The following is a 22284-nucleotide window of genomic DNA, read 5'->3' on the forward strand; positions in this document are numbered from 1 at the left end:
CACACCCCAGAGGCTCCCATTCAACCCCGGCCTGGCTTGGGGGAAGTTGGAGCTCTTTTGTAGTGGGGGATTCTTAGTGGGGGCTGTCAAGGCTGCAACTGTGTGGGCCTTTATTTCCCCAGAAAAAGAGAAGGAGCAGAAGAGATAGAAGGAGAGGGCAAGAGGGAGACTAGAGTGGGAGGGGTGATACCAGAAGAGGATTTGGACACAGATGGCCTTGTTAACGGTATCCCTAAAGAGGGAGAGGCAGAGGGAGAGAGAAAGAGAGAAACAGAGAAAAGGCGAAGTAAATGTGAGAATTTATTCAACTAAAAGCCCAAAAACTTCCTCTCCATTACGTCACTGTTATTCTTAACCTTTTTCTTCTCCTACTTCTCGCTAGCTCAACTCTTCCCCTATCTGTTCCCTCCATCTGTCCCCACATAAGCTCTCTGTTCAGCTCAATAACAAGCCTTTGCCTTCCCCCTCACCCTTCCTCGTCCTCTTCTCACCCTTGCCATTAGTTTACACACATTCCATTATCAGGGAGACCAGGCTAAAAGAGATGTCTGGGGTCAGAGTGATCATTATCATCACCTCTTTCCACTACGCCGTGAGTTATAGCCAGCCGTGTAGGAAACAGACGTTTAAATCATAATCAATAGAGCAATATCAATGCTGAGAAGCATGGCTAACGGAAATCACTGCTTCAGCTCAGGAGGAAATGCAGACACTCAGCTTAGACTGAGATAGTGGCATGCACTTATTGATGCTATCTGATCAAGCCACAAAATGGATTATGTGGCATCACGCTCATCATGTTTTGCTTATTTTTAACCATTTTTCTCTCATTCACACGATTTTCGCAGTTAAATGAAAATAGGTGGAAAGAACATTGAATAGTGTACACAAGCAAAGTACTGTTACATGGCCAACATTGTTGTTAATTACAGTAAAACTACTCTCGTAAAAGTTTTTTTTTTTTTTTTTTTTAAGCAATCCTTACAACAAAATACAACTTGACTGCCACCCTTCTAACAGTAGTGAAGTGGTTAGCACTCTCACCTTATTTCCAGCCTTGACTGGACTTGATGTTTTTCCTGTATGGAGTTTACATGTTCTTCCTGTGCGAGAACGAGTTTTTCCAGTCCAAAATGGCCATTTTAGGCTAATTGGTGACTCTAAAGTGTCTGTAAGTGTGAGCATGAGTCTCTCTGTCTCTATGTGTTTGCTCTGTGACGGACTGGTGATCTTTCAAGGGTGCATTCCTTGTAGTTCCATAGTCAGCTAACATCAGCTCCAGTGCCTGGTTGCCCTACATTTAATAGGAAATAGAAGGCTTGTCAAACTGTACAGAAGTGCAGTGATCACCTGGTCCCTTTGTATCAGTGTGTGCAGGTCATGCATTACAACTAGGTTGTCGTTTGAGACTCAAACTCAGCAGGGACAGGATGCTGTCATGCTGTTTACATTAACTGACCCTTTGCTCATGTTGCAAGGAAGCCAATGCTCCTTGCCGGATGAGCCGAACAACATGCACGCAATATTTTGTTCAGCAAGGACGATGCAAGGAGACAGGTGCGACCTGACCCAGCTGTGACCAGACCACGGTCATTGCTGCCACTCCAGCTGATATCAAGAACAAACCTTTCTCCCTGTGCTGCCACAAGGAAAATACAACGCCAGCTTCTCATGCTGCAGAAGTGTATCGCTGTCAGGAAGGCGCACTTTTAAAATACAGTTCTATAATGCAGAAAAGGAGCCCAGAATTACTGTTATTAACTAATGCAGTTTGTTTGTGGTGAATTAGAAAGTGCCACACAGATATAACATCTAATCCAGCTGGCGTTTCAACCCCCGAGACAGAGGAAAAAAATTTTGCTCTTTGACGTGACCTTTTGCTTATGAGCAGTTTCTCAACAGATCTTATTAAACGAGTTCCGGATTTGACATGCTTGATTGGGAAAACTTGACTTAAATAAAGATCAGCAGCATTATTTGTGTTCTGTAGTGTGCTTCAGCTTTAGGGCATTTCTCATCTTTTAGTACACCTATTTCCTTTGTCAAAGCAAACAACTATCATGAAACATGTTAGGTTAATATGAAAAAATGCTATTTTTCTCTAGGTAAGCCAAGTATGACATTTGTATTCAACCTGTAGGCATGAAGGCTTTAGTTAGGCTATTAAGACTGAAGTAATAATCTATATTTTGTTACATAAGTCCCAGCTGGCATGATTAATAATGCCACAGAGAAAATGTAATTAGTACAAATAATTTGTATGTGTTTTCATTGCAAACTGTAGAATCTACTCGAACTATTTACTGTTTAATGATCATTGTATGTATGTTAAATTAACTTTCCTGGAACACTGTAATTGTGTATACTGTTTGTGCCTAAGTTAATTGGTTAGATCATTTAGATGAGAATTTGTGTGTTGATTTGAATGCAGCCAGTTAACAAAGATGGATTTTGTGCGATTACTGTTTATAATTAAACGCTCACTGCGAAGCACCCAGTGTGTATTAAAAGAAAAATTCAAACAAATGTTGAATTGAGAGGTTGGAGGCGAGCACACTGCGAGTAACCCGACAGTTCAGAAGTGTTGTGTTTCTACTCAGGATCTCAAGGTCCTGTGCAGGTGTCAGCAGCGCACTGCACATCACGGTTCATGTGCAGCCAGAGCCCACGCAGTGCTGATCAGGCAGGGATCATCTATGAAATATAGAAATCCTCTGTAAGAGAGGAAAAAAAATGTAGAATGCTTGAACCAGAAACTGTATGGAACATCGGATTGTTGTTTGAGTAATCAGAATGAGCCTTTGTGTCTTTTCTTTGTGCTTTAGTTTCACACGATCCGGTGGCGATGCTCAACCGATCGGCTCCTACGCAGACCACATAGGACATTTTTACCACAGCTCACCCTCCAGAGCACAAGCGTAAAGACAAAATGCTGCTATAAATGTGAAAATAGAAAAAGCCATGCATAAAAACAATTACTTTGCTATCTTAATTGCTTTCCAAAGAAAATACTTTCTGTCACCTTTCCAATTAAAATATAACCAGGAGCTATATTAGATGTATTTTTAAATGGTGCCTGCAGCATGTCTTGTTGTCTAAGATATTGGATTCCACCGCTACATTTTAATGACCAGTTTCATTTATAGATGCTAAGGAATCAACACACCCTCGCATGAAGTCGCAAAAAATTCGAGAGCATTGCGCAGTATTTTACTCTGCCAGCTGTGGATCTATGAGGATTCACATTTTGTGATTTAGTAATGACTCACGTTACAATGACAAACAGATGATTACAGTATTTTTTTCAATTAGACTAACACTTGCACACAGTCTCCTTTTCACATGCCAGTCTCCTGACATTTGCCAACCTATCAGACGTAGACTTGGTGAAATGTGAGCCATTTTGCAAATGAGGGTTATTCGGGGAGAGTCACGTCTCGTCTCTCTGTCTGCCGTGTACCCGGGAGAAGGTTGTAAAAGCTGTTGTCCTTTAGTTATGATGGAAAGCGAGGAGGAGCCGCATTAGAGAAAAGAAAAACGAAAGCTCTCCAATTGGAGTCCTGTTTTCTGCTCTCCCTCTCTCTCTCTCTCTCTCTCTCTCTCTCTCTCTCTCTCTCTCTCTCTCTCTCTCTCTCTCTCTCTCTCTCTCTCTCTCTCTCTCTCTCTCTCTCTCTCTCTCTCTCTCTCTGCATGCGCCCTGCTGCTCTGTCATCCTCAGGGATGCATCTGAAGGAGACCATCTGTTGATCCATTTGTCTCCTGTTTTGCTTCTCATGCCACCGCCTCTCTGCTATCGATGATCAGCCCCGGCCTTTCCCCTGCCCACCCTTTTTGTTAGTGCCAACAGGCCCTCTGGGTGAAGCGGGTTTGCTGTTGGAGGTGGGGCAGAAGGTTTTGCCCAGACTCACACAAGAGACATAATAGGTGTTGGCAAAGTCAGACATGAATGCTTTTTGCGCAGACACTACATGGTAAAAATAATCGAATGACCCCACAACAAGCTATTTTTTTTTATATGTGTTCTGTAACATTGTTGTGCTTACCTGATTCCAGATTCACAGATTTTACATTATTCTTATTCTTATTCTTATTCTTATTCTTATTCTTATTCTTATTCTTATTCTTATTCTTATTATTATTATTATTATTATTATTATTATTATTATTATTATTATTATTATTATTATTATTCCTCCTTGCTGATAGGAGAACAGTTGCCTCTCCCCCGCAGGACTTGAAAACGGAGAGTTCATCATTATATGGAGGCATAGAGCATGAAATAGATGTTAGGAACAATGCTGGGGCCGTCACTGGAGGCTTGCAAACATTCACCACCAACACATTTGAAGCTTGTGAAATGTTTGTTGCTGCTAAGGAGAGACGGGTGTTGGTTTCCACACATGTCTCCTGGCTGTCGCCTTGCATGCATGTTCAGGGGTTTGATGGACACCGAGTCTACCGTGGGGACTTCAGGGATTGCTTGGCTTTGATCTTCTCCCGCAACTCTCGATTACCCATCATTCAGCGGGGCTTAGGCCCTGGAGACCAGCTGGGAAAGGGTGGTGTGTTAACATGGGCTCTGATGTGCCCAGGAGAGACTCACTGTCCAACTGCGACCTCATGTAGCAGATTACATAGAATGGAATAAAAATGTGAGGAGTTTTTCCAGTTGTGAATATTTAGACTGAAAGTATGAGCCACCACAGAGTGTGACAGAGAGTCGAAATGTATCAGAGGAAGATGGTAACGTTGATAGGTTGTGTAATGAGGTTGCTGTCCATATGGGGAGCATGAAAATGGTGGTAAATCTTATTATCAGGTCTTCTTCCCTCTGTCCATGGAGTTTTCATAGAATGGCAAGGTTTTCATCAGGACTGCTCAATATATCTGATGATGGGTGTTCACCCAGGGAGACATGTCATTGATTTTCCATAAAGTTCAGATGACATGTGGTCACACGCACTCCTATTTTACCAACAGCCATGTCATCTAATAAGTCATGATTTCACTGTCGCTGTCACCTTGCGTGATGGCTCTTCTGGCAAACCCACATCGGGGTTAGTTATTGCAGATGACCTTTTGTGACAACCTGCTTTTGTGGTCAAGTTTTCATTTCAGTATAAAAGTGCAATTCTTTTTGATGACTTTTGCCAGGTAAATATTTATTTATCTATTTATCTCTGTGTGTTTGCAGGCTTCCTCAGCACCGGGGACCAGGCCGCAAAAGGGAACTATGGGCTCTTGGACCAGATTCAGGCTTTAAGGTGGATCAGCGAGAACATCGGCTTCTTTGGGGGAGATTCAAACCGCATCACTGTGTTTGGCTCTGGCATTGGCGCTTCCTGTGTCAGCCTGCTAACCCTCTCCCACCACTCTGAAGGTATGGTGCAGCAGAGAAGTAGTGGGGGAAGACCTGGGGGGGGGGGGGGGGGGGGACATTGGAGTGCACTCCTGCTGGTGTGTCGACTGCTTAATATTAGAAACTGGCGATGCAGGTAGTGGGTTATTCAGTAATATATTCTACAGCACTGTACAGCATAACGAATGTTTTAAAAAGCAGGTGTTTGCATTTAAATGAATATGATTTTCAATCCCTCCAGAAATTGAAACTTCACGGCAGATTTCAAGCCACATGTGAGTCTTGACATACCCTGGTGGTTTCCTAGCAGGTCTCTCTCGGTTAGGGAAAAAAACATGTATGTATAAAGTCTCTTTGTGAGCAAGGGAAAAAAATTGCAGCATATCAGGGGAGAGCTTTCCATGGCAGATACAGTAATACTAAATGACACACACACACACACACACACACACACACACACACACACACACACACACACACACACACACACACACACACACACACACACACACACAAACTGTCCTCCTTCTAAGCAATGGTGTTTATCTGCTGGCTACCTTAATGCGACTTCATGATGATTTACTGCGCATGTTGGCGACGTCTTTAATACTAAATGCAGCATGCGTGCTTGACTTGTACATACAACAAGCATCCCTCATACTCATGGTCCTCTAATGCATCACTAAATCAAGATGGAGCCTTCCTCCTTACAGGTAAGATCTTACGAGAAACACTTCAGCTCATACAAATGAACTGAAGCTTTCACCTCCATCCATGAATAGCAACCCTGGACTGCACCCACACATATCCAACAGCACACCGCATCATCCTTACTTATAATTGCAATAGTTCATTTCAGCAGTTTACAAGCTGACTGCTTTCTTTTGATTGGCAGCAGTGTTTTGCAACGGACAGGGTATGAAAATCTGGAGGTGTTATTTTATAGCAACACTTTTTTTTAATATATATATTGCATTAAATTATGTACTGACAACATTTCATGTTTACATTGCAAGCTTGTGAACATGTTAACAAGCAACAAAAATGCTGCTTTGGACACACATGGTTAGGAATGCAACAGACGGCTTTTATGGTTTAATACATTGAGTAAAGTATATTAAAGAAATCACTCTTGTGTAAGATGCCGTGTTGTGGTTGTGGAGCAATTAAGTAGTATACGCCCCCTCACCATACACACCAACTCACACATTCACTATTGGTGTCGTAGTCACGAGGCAGGGTAGAATCCGTGTAGCAGGACTTTTGATTAACAGACCAATGTGCATTTGAACGAGGTCATTTCAACTGCTCTTCCTCGTGCCCCATTACAGTGCCAGGGATTTGCGATGTGTTTTGCGTTCTCCAATTTGCATTAAAGTGTTACTAATTGCTTTGATTTCCTCCGATGAATGATGACTGCTTTTGGATTGAATTTTTACCATAAATGGCCTTTTTTTATTCATACTCCATAATGCTACGCTCCATGTAGCATGTTATTATACTGCCAGTGAAACCATCTCCTCTGCCTCCCAGTAAATTGGATATTACCGGGTCTGTTTTTTTCCCCTGAATTGAAATGTATGCCCCACTGATGGGATGAAAAAAAAAAGAGCCAGTAAAACTTGAGGGATCCTAGGAAATTGAAACAGGAAGCCTTCTATCACGACAGGACTCTTGCTGCGAATGTTACCAATGGCAATCAGATTTCACTCAGACTCTCTCAGAGCACAGATTGTTGTAATTATATAAAGTTTAGGACTAGAGTGGGCTGTAGGGTGTGACAGGAAATCCAAGTGATGAAATGTCTTTTTGCACCTGTTTTCAGAGCCTTCACTGTACGCCAACCCTCTCCTATAGTCTTGACTATTGAAGTGAGAACTGGAAAGAGGTTCTTGTTGCCAAGACAACGTCATAAACAAGAGATGAAATCTCGCATGTGCGTAGCAGTGAAAATTGAAGCAAAAATCTATAATCAAATGAATTATACAGTGTCATGAGCACACCTGGCTTCAGGTGGCCGCCTGCAAGGGATGTGTGTAATGATTTCCGATCAATTGTAGGAGACTTTTACATCTCAGGAAGACTGTCATATATTGAGGTTCCCACTTTGCACTCTGACAGAAAATTGAGTAAGGAAGTAGGATGGTAAACAATGTATCATGGCTCATTCTGTTCTCCCCAACCTGCTTACAACTAAATTATATTCCTATGCCTCGAGCTACAGGTAGAATAGCTGCATTGAATGTGGTGTGTGTGAAAGCTGAAGTAGTAAAGGGTTTCCTTATGATAACATAGAATGCAATTTACATGCCTACGCACACATGCGCACAGAGATTTCCCTTCACCTTGTGCTCAGATACGGGATAACGAGGCCCAGGTAAAAAAAGAAAAAGTAAATCAATGGTGACACACTGTTCCTGAGCTCCCTGGTGTGTCGGTGTATTTAATGACAGTATTCCCACTCTTACTGTACACAGTCTGTCATCACTGCCTGCAGTGCACAGACTCTCCATCTAGCAGAGACTCCTTTCATGCCTGTTGGTGGCAGAGTGACAACTTATTTCAGATGCTCCATGCTCCTCCTGAAGCTTATTTAATAAGCTGAATCCTCCTATATCATCTTAGCCCTCCGGCCTTTCTCTTTGATTGCCTGCTCCTCTGGCCTGGCCTTGGTGGCGTCTCCATGTGGGCGTGCTGAGGGCTCCAGTCAGAGGGTACATCCATCACAGATCCTCCCCCTCCTGGTGTGTGTGTGTGCGAGTGGAGGCTCGCCTGGACATCCTCTCGTGAGGGCTAGATTTTTTAGACCCAGGTCCCTGCCCTTCCTCCTCCATCTAATCTCCTCCATACTGCACCCATCTGTCTCCCTGCCGTCACATACAGTAAACGCATGCGAGGGACACACACTTTTCCTCCATGTGCCAGTGTGTGTCTCCCTCCCTTTCCTCCCTCTCCGGGTTTCTCCTCCCTCGTCTGCAGCATGTGTGGGGTATTGCTATTAATAAGATGGCTGCCTTGTCTGCTATGTGGCAAGCAATCTAGCTGCACATCTGAGACTTTGGAAGCAGAATGGGCATTAAAAGCACAGTCTCACTCGGCAGGAGAGTGTTTTTGACCGGTTTATTAAATGTAGCTCAACAGTTGTGCTCCCACAGAGGGAAATCTCTGTCCCCATCTTCTTTTTCCCTAGCGTCAAACAGAAAATGGCAAAAGAAGTTCAGAAGGAAGGACATTAGCCTGTCCAATGTATTATCTATCTGCCATCGCGCAGCGCCAATTGAACATGCAGATTTTGCTTCTTTCTTTTTTTTTTGTATCTCATAATAAGTGTGACGGCATCTTGGTACATGAACAGAATACCAAGTAGCAAAGACTCAGTTATGTGTGTCTACACATGTATCTTTTACACAGAGAGATGTTCCTCCATTCACAAATGTTGTTCTTAGGTCGACAGGTGTAAACAATACTGTTGAGCATCGCAGCTCTGCTTAGAAGTGCACACAGGCTCAGAGCACACGTGAGAAAAGTGCTGGTTGTTGAGGCGCTGAAGGTCGTATGGTTTCTTTTTTTTTTTTTTTTGCTCTCTTCCTGTAAGCAATCAGGATAAAAGCTCTGCTTCTCAGGAAGTGCTCCCCTTTTAATGGAATGTCTTGGACATTAAAGACAGCCAGTGTGGAGGATCCTTCATGCCAATGTCAGCTTTCATTTTTATTAAGACTTCTGGGTTATTGAGCACCATAAATGTGCATGTTAAATGCCTGGATTTTATTGCCACAGTGCAAGGAGTACCAATACTTTTTAATGCGAGACACCCTCAAGCAAACACTGACACCCCTGTAACAATCAGTGTTATGAGGGCAGTGGGACAGATGCTGTTTTCTTTAGTATGGGTTAGTTTTTTAACCTGTTTACTGGAAAAGATGTACGAAAATCAGTGACTGATATTTTCGTCTCACATAAAAATATCAAAACTGAACTTGCTGTTGCTTTTTCTGGCAAAAATGTGTGATTCAAGCAGTCCAACAGTTATGTGATTGGATGTCATGGAAAGTGATCTTTAATGTAATTCTATGAATGGTTGACTTACTCGAGTAACTTTGAAAAAGAAATTGTCATGTCTGCCATGAAGATGCATCATGATGTTTGTATATTCACTGAATCATTGGAAGGACAAATAACTGTTCCCTCATAATTTACACTCCCACGTGTAACTCAGAAATTCATTCTTCCACTTTCGGTTTATAATTGACATTTCAAATAGTGTATGATAATATCACATGCAGTGTTTGACAAAAATTCAACAAATTTGTGAATATTTAGATCTTCAAATTGATGTAAAGATGTTATATATTGTCTAAAGGCCTTAAGAACTGTTGAGAACATATCAAGAAGGTTGTGTCAGGCATACTTTCCATATCACACCTGATGTAGATTTATATATGCATCTGTTTGAAAGCATTTTTCTTAGTAATAATCCAGATTGAAAATATTTGCATTTTGAGTAAAATTGTTTGGATTTTTTCCCCCCATCCTTACTTGTTGTGTACAGCAGACAGCTGTAAAGTTCACTGCACAAATCTAAAGAAAAAGCCTTTTCTGGCATGTATTTAACTTGCGGACCTATAGGAGAAGAAAATGAGACTGACAGTAATGTTTATTGGATCTCAAATCAATCTGCTTCTGTCAATCTTCTTGCTGTTGTGGCATTGAAAGCCACTGTTGCCATGAGCACAAAACCTCCTTCTGACAACTGGTTAAAATGTACACACAGGCACATGGGGTTGTGGTTATCCTTTGTGTAAAATGTGCATCCATCGTTGTTGTACAACTAATGTGAATGTGTTGGGAGAACTTGTGCATCAATCACTGTTATCTTGTAATATGACACTTAATCTAAGACTATTATAAATGCTTATTGAAAATGCCCTTTCCTATAGAGTGAGGATGGAGGCCAACGTGCTTTCAACACTGTGAGTGTTAAATTACAACACTTCTTTAACTGTAATACTACATCTGGGTATAACCTTTGAAAATAACACATGTGGGCTTCCTCCCTGAAACAAAGCTCTTGGGGGTCCTCCTTGAGGAATGGCGTGCAGGCCTGCACTCCATAATGTCCCTGTACTGCGCTCTCATCATACAGATCTGGAAGCGTGATCATCCACAGAGGGTGTCAACTTCATCTCAGTGGGCTTAGGTATCCATCCCCTGTCGGGTTTAAGCACCGCATAAAGGCAGCTGGCAAGAGCTGGAATATGAATCAGAGTCACCGGGAAAGATAGCTGCATAACCACATGCCTGGGATATTATTCATACACAACGCTGCTGCCATTGTTGTGCAAATGCATGGTGCTTGAGAAAAACCAGGGACAATTGTCGAAGTTGAATAGACCCCATTTCTGAGGTGTCAAAGGCATTCAGCGACCCGACACTGTAAAGTTACCTGGGTGTTTGGGGCAAAAGAATGCCTCTATCTCAAGGTTTGATTTGGCTGTTTGCTGAAGGGTGTCTGTGCATCTCATGGTGTGAAAAAGGCCTATACGAGATGAGAGAATGGGGACGCGCCTTGTCAGGTGCCGTATTCTTCCAGCTCGATTGACAAGAGCGATAATTAAACCAGGGGGATGCCATCTCTGCGGAGCAAGAATGCTTGTATTTATTTACGCTGACTACTCGGCTTTGTTGTCTGCCATATACTGTGGTCCTCATTGTGTGGAAAAAGTAAACTGCTTTTAACAAGCGGCCTACGTGACGTATCTTAGCCGGTCTTTGAATGGCAGTTTCCCCAACTTTGTATTGCAGAGCAAAATTGTGTGTGTGTGTGTGTGTGTGTGTGTGTGTGTGTGTGTGTGTGTGTGTGTGTGTGTGTGTGTGTGTGTGTGTGTGTGTGTGTGTGTGTGTGTGTGTGTGTGTGTGTGTGTGTGTGTGTGTGTGTGTGTGTGTGTGTGTGTGTGTGTGTTTTTTCAACAAAACAAAGATAAACGATTACCATCCAGCTAAAAGGTATTATTCTCTCAGACTTACAATAAATTGGAAATGGCCTAATTCAGGAAACTTTTTTTTTTCTTTTTGACTAAGCACTACAAAGAGGAAAGAAAGTGAAAGTTCCACTGAGTCAAAAAAGCAACGGAAGCCATTCAGTGAAATGTAGGTGAATGGGGTAATAATGAAGCAGCTGAGGTCAAATAGCCAGTTTGAGGTTCACATTTTAGAAAATAATATCCAGTCAGGCTGTCCAAAAGAGTGAAGCAGCATTAACTACCCCTTACCAGAAGAGAGCAGAAGAATGAAGAATTGACAATTGGTCCTAAAATAGTGAAGACCGTTTATTCAAGTACCCCAGGCATCAGTCTACCTCTGCTTGCAGCAGGTAGTTGAGCCTATAAAGCACGGAGTTATAGGTGTTAAAGAGACAAGCAGCAGGTCAGAGGAAGAAGCAGCAAATAATTGAACACTTTAGTAAATCCATGCCTCCATCAACCAAGGTAATGGCTCAGAGTTGAGTATATACCTGTTGCCTGGGATCTGCTATCATAGGAATGGGCTTCAGCAGCTTGAGCGACATGTGGCACACATAGGCTGTCAAAGCAATATCTTCCAAGACAATACAGCAAGACCCATCTGGTGATGTATCGCTAAGATTGCTTTCGGAATCTAATGGTAGCTGATGAACGAGGTGACTACAGAATATGTCATCTGTTGATGACCCGCAATCCCTGGTGAGGGCGCCTGCAAGTCATTATTTCAGGTAGATGCTATCCATGAATCATTCTTGATAAATCATTGTCAAGGGCGCGTTCATACACTTCCTAATGGACAGTGACAGTAGTGATGAGGGGGGGCCGCTGGCTGCAGCTCCTGGCTGTGCCCTGGCGTTCTTTGATCCTGTTAGGCTTTAGATCAATTAAACCAATAGCTGCATCGTAGCACTCCCAGACTGTCTCGTCTGCTTCCTGTCTTGATTGGTCTAATGACTTGATGGAGGTTTCCGTCGCTCTGTCTGTCCATTTTCTTGCTACACTCATCTCAGATCCAAGCGCCTTAATCTCAAAGGCATTTTTCTTCGGCTCGTTTTGCCTGTTTCTCATAGCTCTTTCTTTATTTTTTTCTGGTGCCCACCCTCCCCCATGTCTCTCTCTTTCGTCTTCTCACCATGTCTGCCTCTCTCTGCCTCAGTCTTTCTCTGGCACCAGTGTAAAGCATCCATTATGGAGCGATGCATGGGTGTCTGTGTGAGTGGGAGAGAGGGACTTGGCACTCCTCCTGCCCCACCTGCAGAGGAAGCACTGACAGCTGAGCACTGGGGGCTCATCGCTCCCCCTCCTCCTCCGTCTATCTCTGCTGACCTCCCTCCTCCTCCTCTCACACCTTCTCCATCTCCATCTCTCTCTATCTCTACCTCTCTCTCACACTCTTTTATTCCCTGCTATACACACATTGGCCCAATTTCTGCCACCACTCACTGCTTTCCTTAATGCTATTTACACATTTCATAATCTATCTTTTCACTTGCGTTGGATGTCCTCTTCGTTTTGTCTTAGTTTTTTTGTGTTGCTTTCTTTTCTGCCTTTTATAATGTTCCCCCCTCACTCTACGTGTTTATCCATTAGACATTCCACACCAGGCTATCTAGATGTGTTGTTAAATACACTTTTGTCTCCATGTTTGTCTGCCAGATGAACAACTATGGTGTAATTAGCTGAACTTTCCCCTCAAGTGATGACCACAAGCTCTCTCTGTTTGCTTGTTGTTGCTGACAGCTCACCTCTGTGGCTAGCTAGGTCAGCCCCTCAATGTCCGTACATCTGTTTATCTGAGCCGAGAAAAAAGCCCTCAATGTCTCTGCATGAATAACAGATGGATACTGTGGAGCTGCTTTGAAGGCGCGCCATGCTTGGGAGCGCCGTCACGTTCCTCGTCAATTTCACAGGTTTGCATAACATGTGATTTATATACATTTCTGCGATGGGAAAAGAACATTACCAGGTGTTTCGCACCATTTGGGGTGATGTTTCTGAAACTTGAAAATTATTTTGAAATAGAAAATATATGGCTCTGCTCTCACTCAATCCTGCTATCACCAATTCATCTACGCAAAGAGAAAAATATGTGTTTACTGCGTGATTATAGGTAACGAAGAATATATGCCGCATTCTGTTTGCACGGCGCCTCCTCGCTACAGTCTGAGTATAGACAAGATGATTTGGAGGGAAAACAGTTTTTTTTTTTTCCCAAAGAGTGATAAGAGGTGTTGCATAGGAAAAGCATCAGTCCAATTACTTTTCAGTGGCTTGTGGGATTTCCTTGCAGAGAACCCACCACAGTGCACAGTTTTCATGTGTCTGAATTCCCATTATTGACATAATGTGCTGTAAGTGTACACTTTAGCTGTCCACTGTGAGCGCGCGCATGTGAGCGTGCAGCTTGAGACGTGCAGTCACCAGCTGTAGTCTGCCTACTAAGTCGTTCAATTTTCGCCAGTGGAAATGCATTAGCTTTAGCTGTGAAATTTGCATAGTCTGAGCACAATGAAATCCCCAATGAGGGGAACTTGCTGACAAGCAGAAACCTCTACTATAAAGGGCCAACATTGTGCAACCTGACAAAAAGACTAAATCTTTACCTCTCAAGCCTGCAAGGCTGTAATAGATTTTTAGCTTAGGGAGGTAACATAAGCTATAGATCTGTTTCAATGGCAAAACAGTGACTTACCAAATCGAATGCAACTGTTAGAAAACAATATTGCCAATGTACTATTTCACATCTTGAAGATTAACATCTTCTCCTGCGGAGAGTCTGTACTTGGACTGGGCATAACTTTTTGCAGGTAATATATTCTTCAAATTATATTAAAATTCAGTAATATTTTCAGTAAAGGTGGCATGTGCATATTATAAATAAAATATTTCAGCTGCAGGTGATGGATTCTACATGCATTTAGAAGGCTAACTTGTGCAACACACAACTTCTCCCACTCAATGACATTGCAATCATATATATAACACTCGTGACACTACCCTCCTCTTCAATTGCCACTCCAAATCACTCCAGTCTTGTCGGATGCCCAACTTAAAAATGTGGGATGGCTGGTTTTAGTGGGAGTTTTTATACCCTCTGCCATAATGTCTCTAAATAAAATACAATTTCCCGGCATTAACAAGTATACTTATGTGTTTAAGTGTAGTAAAACCTTAGTGTAAGTGTGTAGAGGAACGCATGTGAATGCAGCGTACGCAAGTTTTATTCTGTTGCTCTCTTACCTTATGCAACATTAACATGTGCAGATTGTGCAGATTTCTCATCCTGGTGCTGTCCAAAGAAAAACGAATATACTAATGTAGTCTTAAATCATTTATACTATATAACTATAACTTTTTCTTTATTTTTTTTTTTTTTTTTGTGTGTAAAACAGTTTAAGTATATACATGTCATTCTAAGTAAAACACTAAAGGGACTCTTTCCTGGAAGTTGTTCATAATGAGAAAATTGATATTTATTAGACTGGCAGAAGACGCTGTGTGAAGAACAAATGGGATATTAAAACATTGCATGAAACTTAAAAACTCTTATTTTCACACCTACACGAAGAACACCTAGCTAATTGCTGCAAAATCCAAGAGAGGACTTTCTGAATCCTGACACCTCCTGTCCAAGCTTTGATGCAGTCCCACGTTGAGAGCAGCCTTTCATTTAACGCGTGCCGCAGACTTGACAGCTAAAGTGACAACGAGACAAAGAAAAAAAAAAATATCTGCAAAGTAAATCTTAACCCATATATCATTTGAAGGTGACCCAAGCCCTCAGCGTATAATCAAGTCGTTGACTGACTCGACATCGAAGTGAAACAAATAGTATTTTTTTGCTTGCCAAGCATAACATTGGTTCACACTTCTACAATATGATAAACAGGCAGCTCTCCTGAAACATTTCTCTTTGTTTAAGTGAAGGCTGTTTGCAACCGATGCATCCTCTGCATTGTTTTGGTCGTTGACGAACCCATATGGTATGCCACTAATCTTGATCGATGCCCACCACCGTGAACACCACTCACACTATAGAGGATAATGAAATGTAACAACGCAACATTTCACTAAAATCATCACAGTGATTTGTCTATTATCCATTACAAAATGCATCACAGCCGCTGCCATTTTCCAGTGAGAAAAACAACACAAAGAAGTGTTTACTTGTCGAACACTGTGTGATACAGAGTGCTCATAAAACGTCTGAGCATGCCCAATGTGCTATTCTTAGGGTTCCCCTCAGAGCCACTCTCTAATTGGAGCCTTGGTTGGCCTATCAGTAAATCTATCCTCCATGCACACTTTTTATGCGGCTTGTGAGTGACTGAGAGTCCCTGCCTGGGTATCTGTGGCTGTTCTCTGACATGTCCCGGGACTCCTGCTCATCGGTGAGGGCTTCATTAGCCGAGGATGGGAGGTGGCAGCAGAGAGGGAACAGCTGTTTAGCTAACCACTTGCATTGTTAGCCAGCCTTCTCCGTATGTCTAACTGCCTAAATCCGTCCCCTAGCTGCTAATAGAATGCTCATTAGGAGAAGGGAGGGAGACTGAATGCGAAACAGCGCCTCTGTGGTGCAGCCCCACCATCTTCTGCCGCTCCACCTCTCCCTCTGCTCTCTATTAAAGATCTGTACGGAGCAAACCTTTCCTCTGTAGATCAACTATCTTTCCTGCACATCTCACCCTCTGACCCTTACCCAGAGGGAAAGACAAGGGGTATGTGGGTACTTGAGATTTCCTTGGAGACAGCTACCAGCCTCAGTGATACCTAAACACGCTCCGCTGTTGCAGAGGTACAGAAAGCTACAAGATTATAAAAATCCCAAAGGATCGAAAAATGATACCTTCTGCTGAAAGAAGCAGGTAGCTCGGGTTTTTTTTTTCCTTCAACCCCCCCCCCACCAAACCTTCTCAAGTGTTGACCTTCTCACCCACAAGTGTTGTGTTAAATTATTCAAACACTGTAGATTGTATTGCTGTAATTTGTCAAGAACCCAAAAGCACAAGTCTATTTCTCTGTGTCAGAACTGATGAAGCTGGCACGGAGGATGGAAAGCTGCGACATCAGAGATGGCACTGTGAATATCTGATGGCATTCAGTGGAACAGCTCGAGATCAGAGCCAAAAACACTGCACCCCCCCCCCCCCCCTCCCACCCCCATCACAGCCGCAACAACATCCCTGGCTGAAAAAAAAAAAGAACGGCTAATGTTTGATTCAAATTCAAACAGTAAAACACGTTACAGGCAGAAGTACTTCATTGAATTAACACAGCGCAGCCGCAGACATTTCTCATGCAGAGATGCAGATGCACATAGTCCAGAACTCCATGGTGAGAAACAGACGCAAACTGATGTGCGGTAGAAACCAAACACACCGAGCTATTTACAGTAAATGACAGCCACAGTAGACCCTGCTGTCACACTGAAATGTACTCAGGAAGTGTACACAGAGAAAGTGATGTTCTCACCTGTGAATAACGACAGTGGGCATATATAAGACAACCATTAGAATAATGTGGTGTCCTCGTTTCCAAATTAGATTTTTATGCAGCAGAAACTTCTTTTTTTTTTTCACAAAGTACTGTGTTGAAGGAGGTTGGCAGATTTATGAATGTCTGATTGTTTAAATTAAGGTTAGAGAACATAATGAGATCTAGTTTTAGCCCAAATTGGATTTTCACATAATTTGTGCATCAATCTCAAGAAGGACCTTAATTTGTCAGGTGTTAATTTGCGGAATTTGGCAAACACAAACAACTTATTCATTTAGATAATTTATTCTTAACAGATCTTGGGACACATTTTGTTGTTGTGGTAATGTTAAATAAGCACTGACTCTCCATAACTGTCTAAATGCATACAATGATCCTTTACCTATCGAACATTTGCACATCAAGCTCTATAGATTAAATATTATAAACATTAAAAAGTATGAAGTTCTGATCATATGAGGGGGAAAAAAGTCCCATTACTAAATAGTTTTTAACAGCCAGCAGATGGTGTTTGCTCAGCTGTCATGGAGATGGATCAGCGGCTGTTATGATTTCATCAATGTATAAAGACCCTGTGATTTCTCGAAATGTCTTCAGAATAAATAAATCAAAAAAATCTTAAATCAGTATCAGTAAATTTTATGAGGGGCATGAATAATTGCCCTCCCTGTACCGTGAATCCATCTTCTGTGCCAACTTAGGCACACGGGGAACCAGAGCTGATGGCAGCTGACTATATATGATGGAAGCGTACAGCCTGGACACGTCTGAGGCAAACATTCACACATACACTTAGAGCCAATCCAACCATCACCGGTTAATCTCAAACACTCGTTTTTTGGACTTTGGGAGTAGCAATTTGGATCAAACTTCCTAGACCCTCAAGAATGTATTTGCTGTTTACCCCCCCACCCCCATTTCTCATGTGTGACAAGGAATTTCCACTCTTTCTTGGTTTCAATTTTTGTAGGAATAACTTGTGCTTTTAGGTCAAAATGCAAATAGTAGAGCGACTTGATTAATGCCAAGAAGTGTGACATACTCTCTCTCTTATATACACTAAAGGTGCAATTTGCCAGGAGGGATGTGTGGGATCTGCCCCTTCCTCGTTGACATATCCCTTCTTCTGCTGAATTATTGTTTTGGCAGGAGAGGATAAAGTCTGTCTTCCTTTCACAGTGATTAAAGCTACTATGCCATCAGAGCACACAAAACCAAACATGTAATTGTATAAGGCATTGTGTATCCAGACTTTCATGATGCTTACTGTCAAAATCAGAAAATGACCAGATGAGCTCATTTTTCTACAGTTTTACAGCCACCAGTTCTGGTGAGCTGGTGTTTACTGTAACCTCTGTCATATGAACGGAGCAGACAGGAGCGGCACCCGGTGCGGGCTCCTGCTGCCGTTGCCCATCTGCTTCAGCTTTCCCCAATGCTGTATGTTCGGGTTGTCATGAGGAGGTTATTTTACTTACTGCTGGCAGCTTTACACAGTTTGGTCTTTCTTCTCTGACCTCTGGCCTCAACAAGAATTTTTCTTTAGCTGGAAAGCCACCGCTCCTTCAATGTTGTTTCATTTTAAGTTGGTTCACCGTGAACTCTCAACATGGCTGTGCGCGAAAATGTGTTCCTGAGGTACGCAGGCTCTACCATCTGGCACATATAACCATGTCACATTCAAAGTCATTTGAATTACCTTCCCTTCGCCTTATGAGGCTTCGTTCAAACTTCTGCAGATCCTTTTGGCCATGCTGACGTTTTTTTGCACTATGATTGGCTGATTAAGTGCTCGAACCCGTTAAGATCCAAGGAACGTTCCCTTCAATTTTGCATCATTTCTGTGCTTTTCACATTCAGGTGTTACACAACTTTACTTTTTCCCGCATGTATTTCTGCAGATCCTGATGCATTTCTCTGGTCACAAGATTTTAAAACGATGGCACCTTTTAAAATGTGTCCAAGTCTCATACAGCTCTCGAGGGAAAATTGTGCACATACCGTTCCAGGTCGTAATGGGGTCGTGCAGCCGAAAAGGTGTCCCCAATCTACAGTGAGGAGGTGTTCTCTTGTGATATAGTGTGAAATGCTGTTATAGAAAACCCTGTAGGGCCTAAAAGGTATCAAGCTATCATTGATTTATTCTTGAGCCTTTCTACTGTCACTTGTCACACAAATTTAAACCTTCTGACATGAAAATAGAGGAAATGTGCAATCTTGTTATTCTCCATTTCGTTTAATTTATAATTGCACATTAATGGTAACTGGACTTATAGAGGACATTTCTACAGTTGCATTGCCATCATTTTTTACTTTGCATTAATGCTGTAGCTGGACAGTATTCAGCTATCCTTTATACACGATGTAGCAAATCCCTGATAACTGTGAAACATTTCACCAATTCATCGCAGGGCTAACACAGAAAGACATCCAATAATTTAGGCGAACACTCAGAAAATTAGATTCACCAAATAGCCTCGCGTCATGGTGAATTGTGGTATGAAGCCAGGGCAGCCACACAAACCCAACACAGACACAGGGAGCACATGCAAACCCCACACAACAAGGACAATTTTTACTGAGGCAACTGAGATAACCACTACTCCTCCTTTCTACTCACATTCATTTGTTTTCGTGTGTCTCGAAAATATCTTCTCATAAGAACAATCAGGACCATTAAAAACCTTTTATGTGTACACATTCTCAGCTAATGAATTGGACTGTGATGATAATTAATCATGTATTAATGCTATATTTGTAGTATTTCCTACATTTAAAAAGATAATGTACTTCAATACTGGTTTTTGAAAACCCATTAATCACTGATAGTTTGTGCCAAAATAGATTTTGGTGTATGAAGGCCACTGCTAATGAATGTTTTTTTTCAGATGCTACTACAATTGTAATGACAGTGCACTTTTAAAGTACTTAAGATTTCCCAACCAGGCTGCTCAGTTCAAGTGTAAAGGTCTTGATTATATTAGAGACCAGCGCTGCATGTCATTTCTTTAAGTAGTGAAAGGAGCTGACTTTGACATAGTCTATAGTTATGGCAACGGGCCTACCGATGCCACTTCGAATTTGTGCAGAAAACGAATGTCTGTGGGTGCGATATGTGTCAAGTGTTGTGACATTAGTTGCGGTTGAATATGTGTTCACTTGACATTGAGAAAGTGGAGCATGCCAGCACGCTGCCGAACTGATAGACGAGAACACTTGGCTGTATGCGCGTGCACACACACACGATCACACACACCAGGTTCGTCTGGTCGAAACCTGTGGGATTGACTGCAGTTAAAGGTTGCCCTGTGCGTAAATATTCCCCCCTACAAGCTTGGTTCACCTCAAGTCAGCCACACACACACACACACACACACACACACACACACACACACACACACACACACACACACACACACACACACACACACACACACACACACACACTCTTGCTCTCAAGGGGATTTCATGTGGCTGTGGCTACAGCTGTGTGCCTACTGGCACTGGCTGCAATAGGCACAACAGAGAGTAGAGAACATGGAGGGGGGGGGGGGGGGGGGGGGGGGGGCATGGGAACTGAGATTGCAGTGAGAGGCATGTTACCATGGAAAAGAGGACAAAAACATGAGAAAAGAAGCTGTGCACTCTCTCACACGACCATGATTTTTTTTCTTTCTTTTTTTTCTTTTCTCTCTTCCACTGCCGACAGACAATTTGAATGTAGAAGACTGATAATCTGAAGTGTGACCGCTGAGACGGAAAGCCAACTATTGAATGCTTTTCTTACCTCACTAAGGCAGTCACACTTCTTCACAGGCAGCACAAAAAGTTTGCAAGAAAGCAGATACATACACGCAGGGACACATTCAATGTAAGACAGATACGATGCTGAGAAGTATGTGAGACATACATGCAAACATTATTGTACATGGATCCTTGCATTAGTTTGCTGTAGAACTGTTGCAACTTCATTGATTACTCTGATGTATATGCTAAACCTCCCTTTTTCTCTCGCTCTCTCTCTCTCTCTCTCACACACACACACACACACACACACACACACACACACACACACACACACACACACACACACACACACACACACACACACACACACACACACACACACACACACACATTCCTCCGCCTTATGGGAAAAGTGCATTGACTTTCATTTGTTTTCTGCAGACGTGAAAACCACCTGTAACCTCTTACTGTACCTGCCGAACATTTGACCTTAAAGCAAATTGAATTCCCTTAAATAGTACAGTCAACATTCATAAAGCACTTTTCACTGTGAGTCATATTCACCCACACCAATGAAAACAGCTACCATGTAACATGCCCAACCTTCATTTCGGCCTTGCTCATGACACTTTGACATCTGGATGGGGTGAGATGGGGCATAAAACCTATAACCTCGTGATTGGAAGAAAACCTGCTCAACCAACTGAACCACAGCCACCGATCTGAAACATTACTTTACTCAAATAGCATATCTCCAGCAGGAATTGCAGTTATTTCTGTCCTTAAAACCTGCATTTCCACACAATCACATGCATTCCATTCAATCATTGTGCAATCATGTTTAGGCGTTCAGTCCCCGTCTGAAGAACAAAGGAACACACACACCCTCACATTGTGTTCTTCTGTCTGTTGACGACAATGCTTTGACTCATTTCTTTTTAAAATGACTGTAACCTCACCTAGCGTCATTAACACTATACATCAGCTTAACCTTAAGCTAACTCTAACCGCAAAGCATGTCTTCAGTTCCAGATTAAATAATGTTCTTAATCAAGACCCTATTATTACGTCTACTGTTACATGAGTTGCTAAGGGATAGAGTTTCGTCAAGTTTAAGTCCCCATGCCCATAGAAAAACATGGCTACACACACACACACACACACACACACACACACACACACATACACATACATATACACATAAATAGTGAATGAGGCTGCCAGGGCGGGCACTCACCATAGCTCAGCTCACAGCTCTTTGCCCTTGTGCCGGGACCTCGGCCTGTCACTCTGTGTTTTACTCCCTGCACCACCACTCCACTGTAAGCAGCCAACACAATTTGGGGTATTGAGGTGGTGAAGAAACTGTCCACCACTACCCATTTGGCCTTTTCAGAGCTTGACAGAAAGGACTGGAGGTAAAAATATACTGCATTCTGTCCTGCCAAAATTGAAAGCGGCTGTAGTGTGGCTGCGAGAGGAGAATGTATATAGTGCTTGTTATTAGGCCAGCCTGTCTGAAATGAGGTTGACACTGTGCCAAACATTAAGATGTTTTCTGTCACTTGTTTTTTTTTTTTTTTTGTTTCATCTGAAATTCTATATGATATATTAGTGTTCCAAATGGGTGCTGTGCAATAGATATTAATTACTTGTCTATTA

General features: G+C 42.3%; 1 protein-coding gene across 9 annotated transcripts in view; it reads left to right on the top strand.

Annotated features, from left to right (window-relative positions):
• Positions 1-22284, top strand: part of nlgn3a (neuroligin 3a) — a gene marked incomplete at its 3' end in the record, with an annotated part of 95540 nt that overhangs the window by 48849 nt on the left and 24407 nt on the right. For 6 of the 9 annotated variants that reach the window (XM_080502595.1, XM_080502596.1, XM_080502593.1 and 3 more), the window contains one exon: positions 5195-5380. In XM_080502595.1, coding sequence (XP_080358721.1) covers positions 5195-5380 — 186 coding nt within the window. Of the gene's footprint in view, positions 1-5194; positions 5402-22284 lie in introns of all 9 variants that reach the window. The other 3 variants (XM_080502594.1, XM_080502592.1, XM_080502597.1) reach the window with 1 other exon arrangement.

The sequence above is a fragment of the Blennius ocellaris genome, assembly GCF_963422515.1.
Source record: "Blennius ocellaris genome assembly, chromosome: 9".
Taxonomy (NCBI): Eukaryota; Metazoa; Chordata; class Actinopteri; order Blenniiformes; family Blenniidae; genus Blennius; species Blennius ocellaris.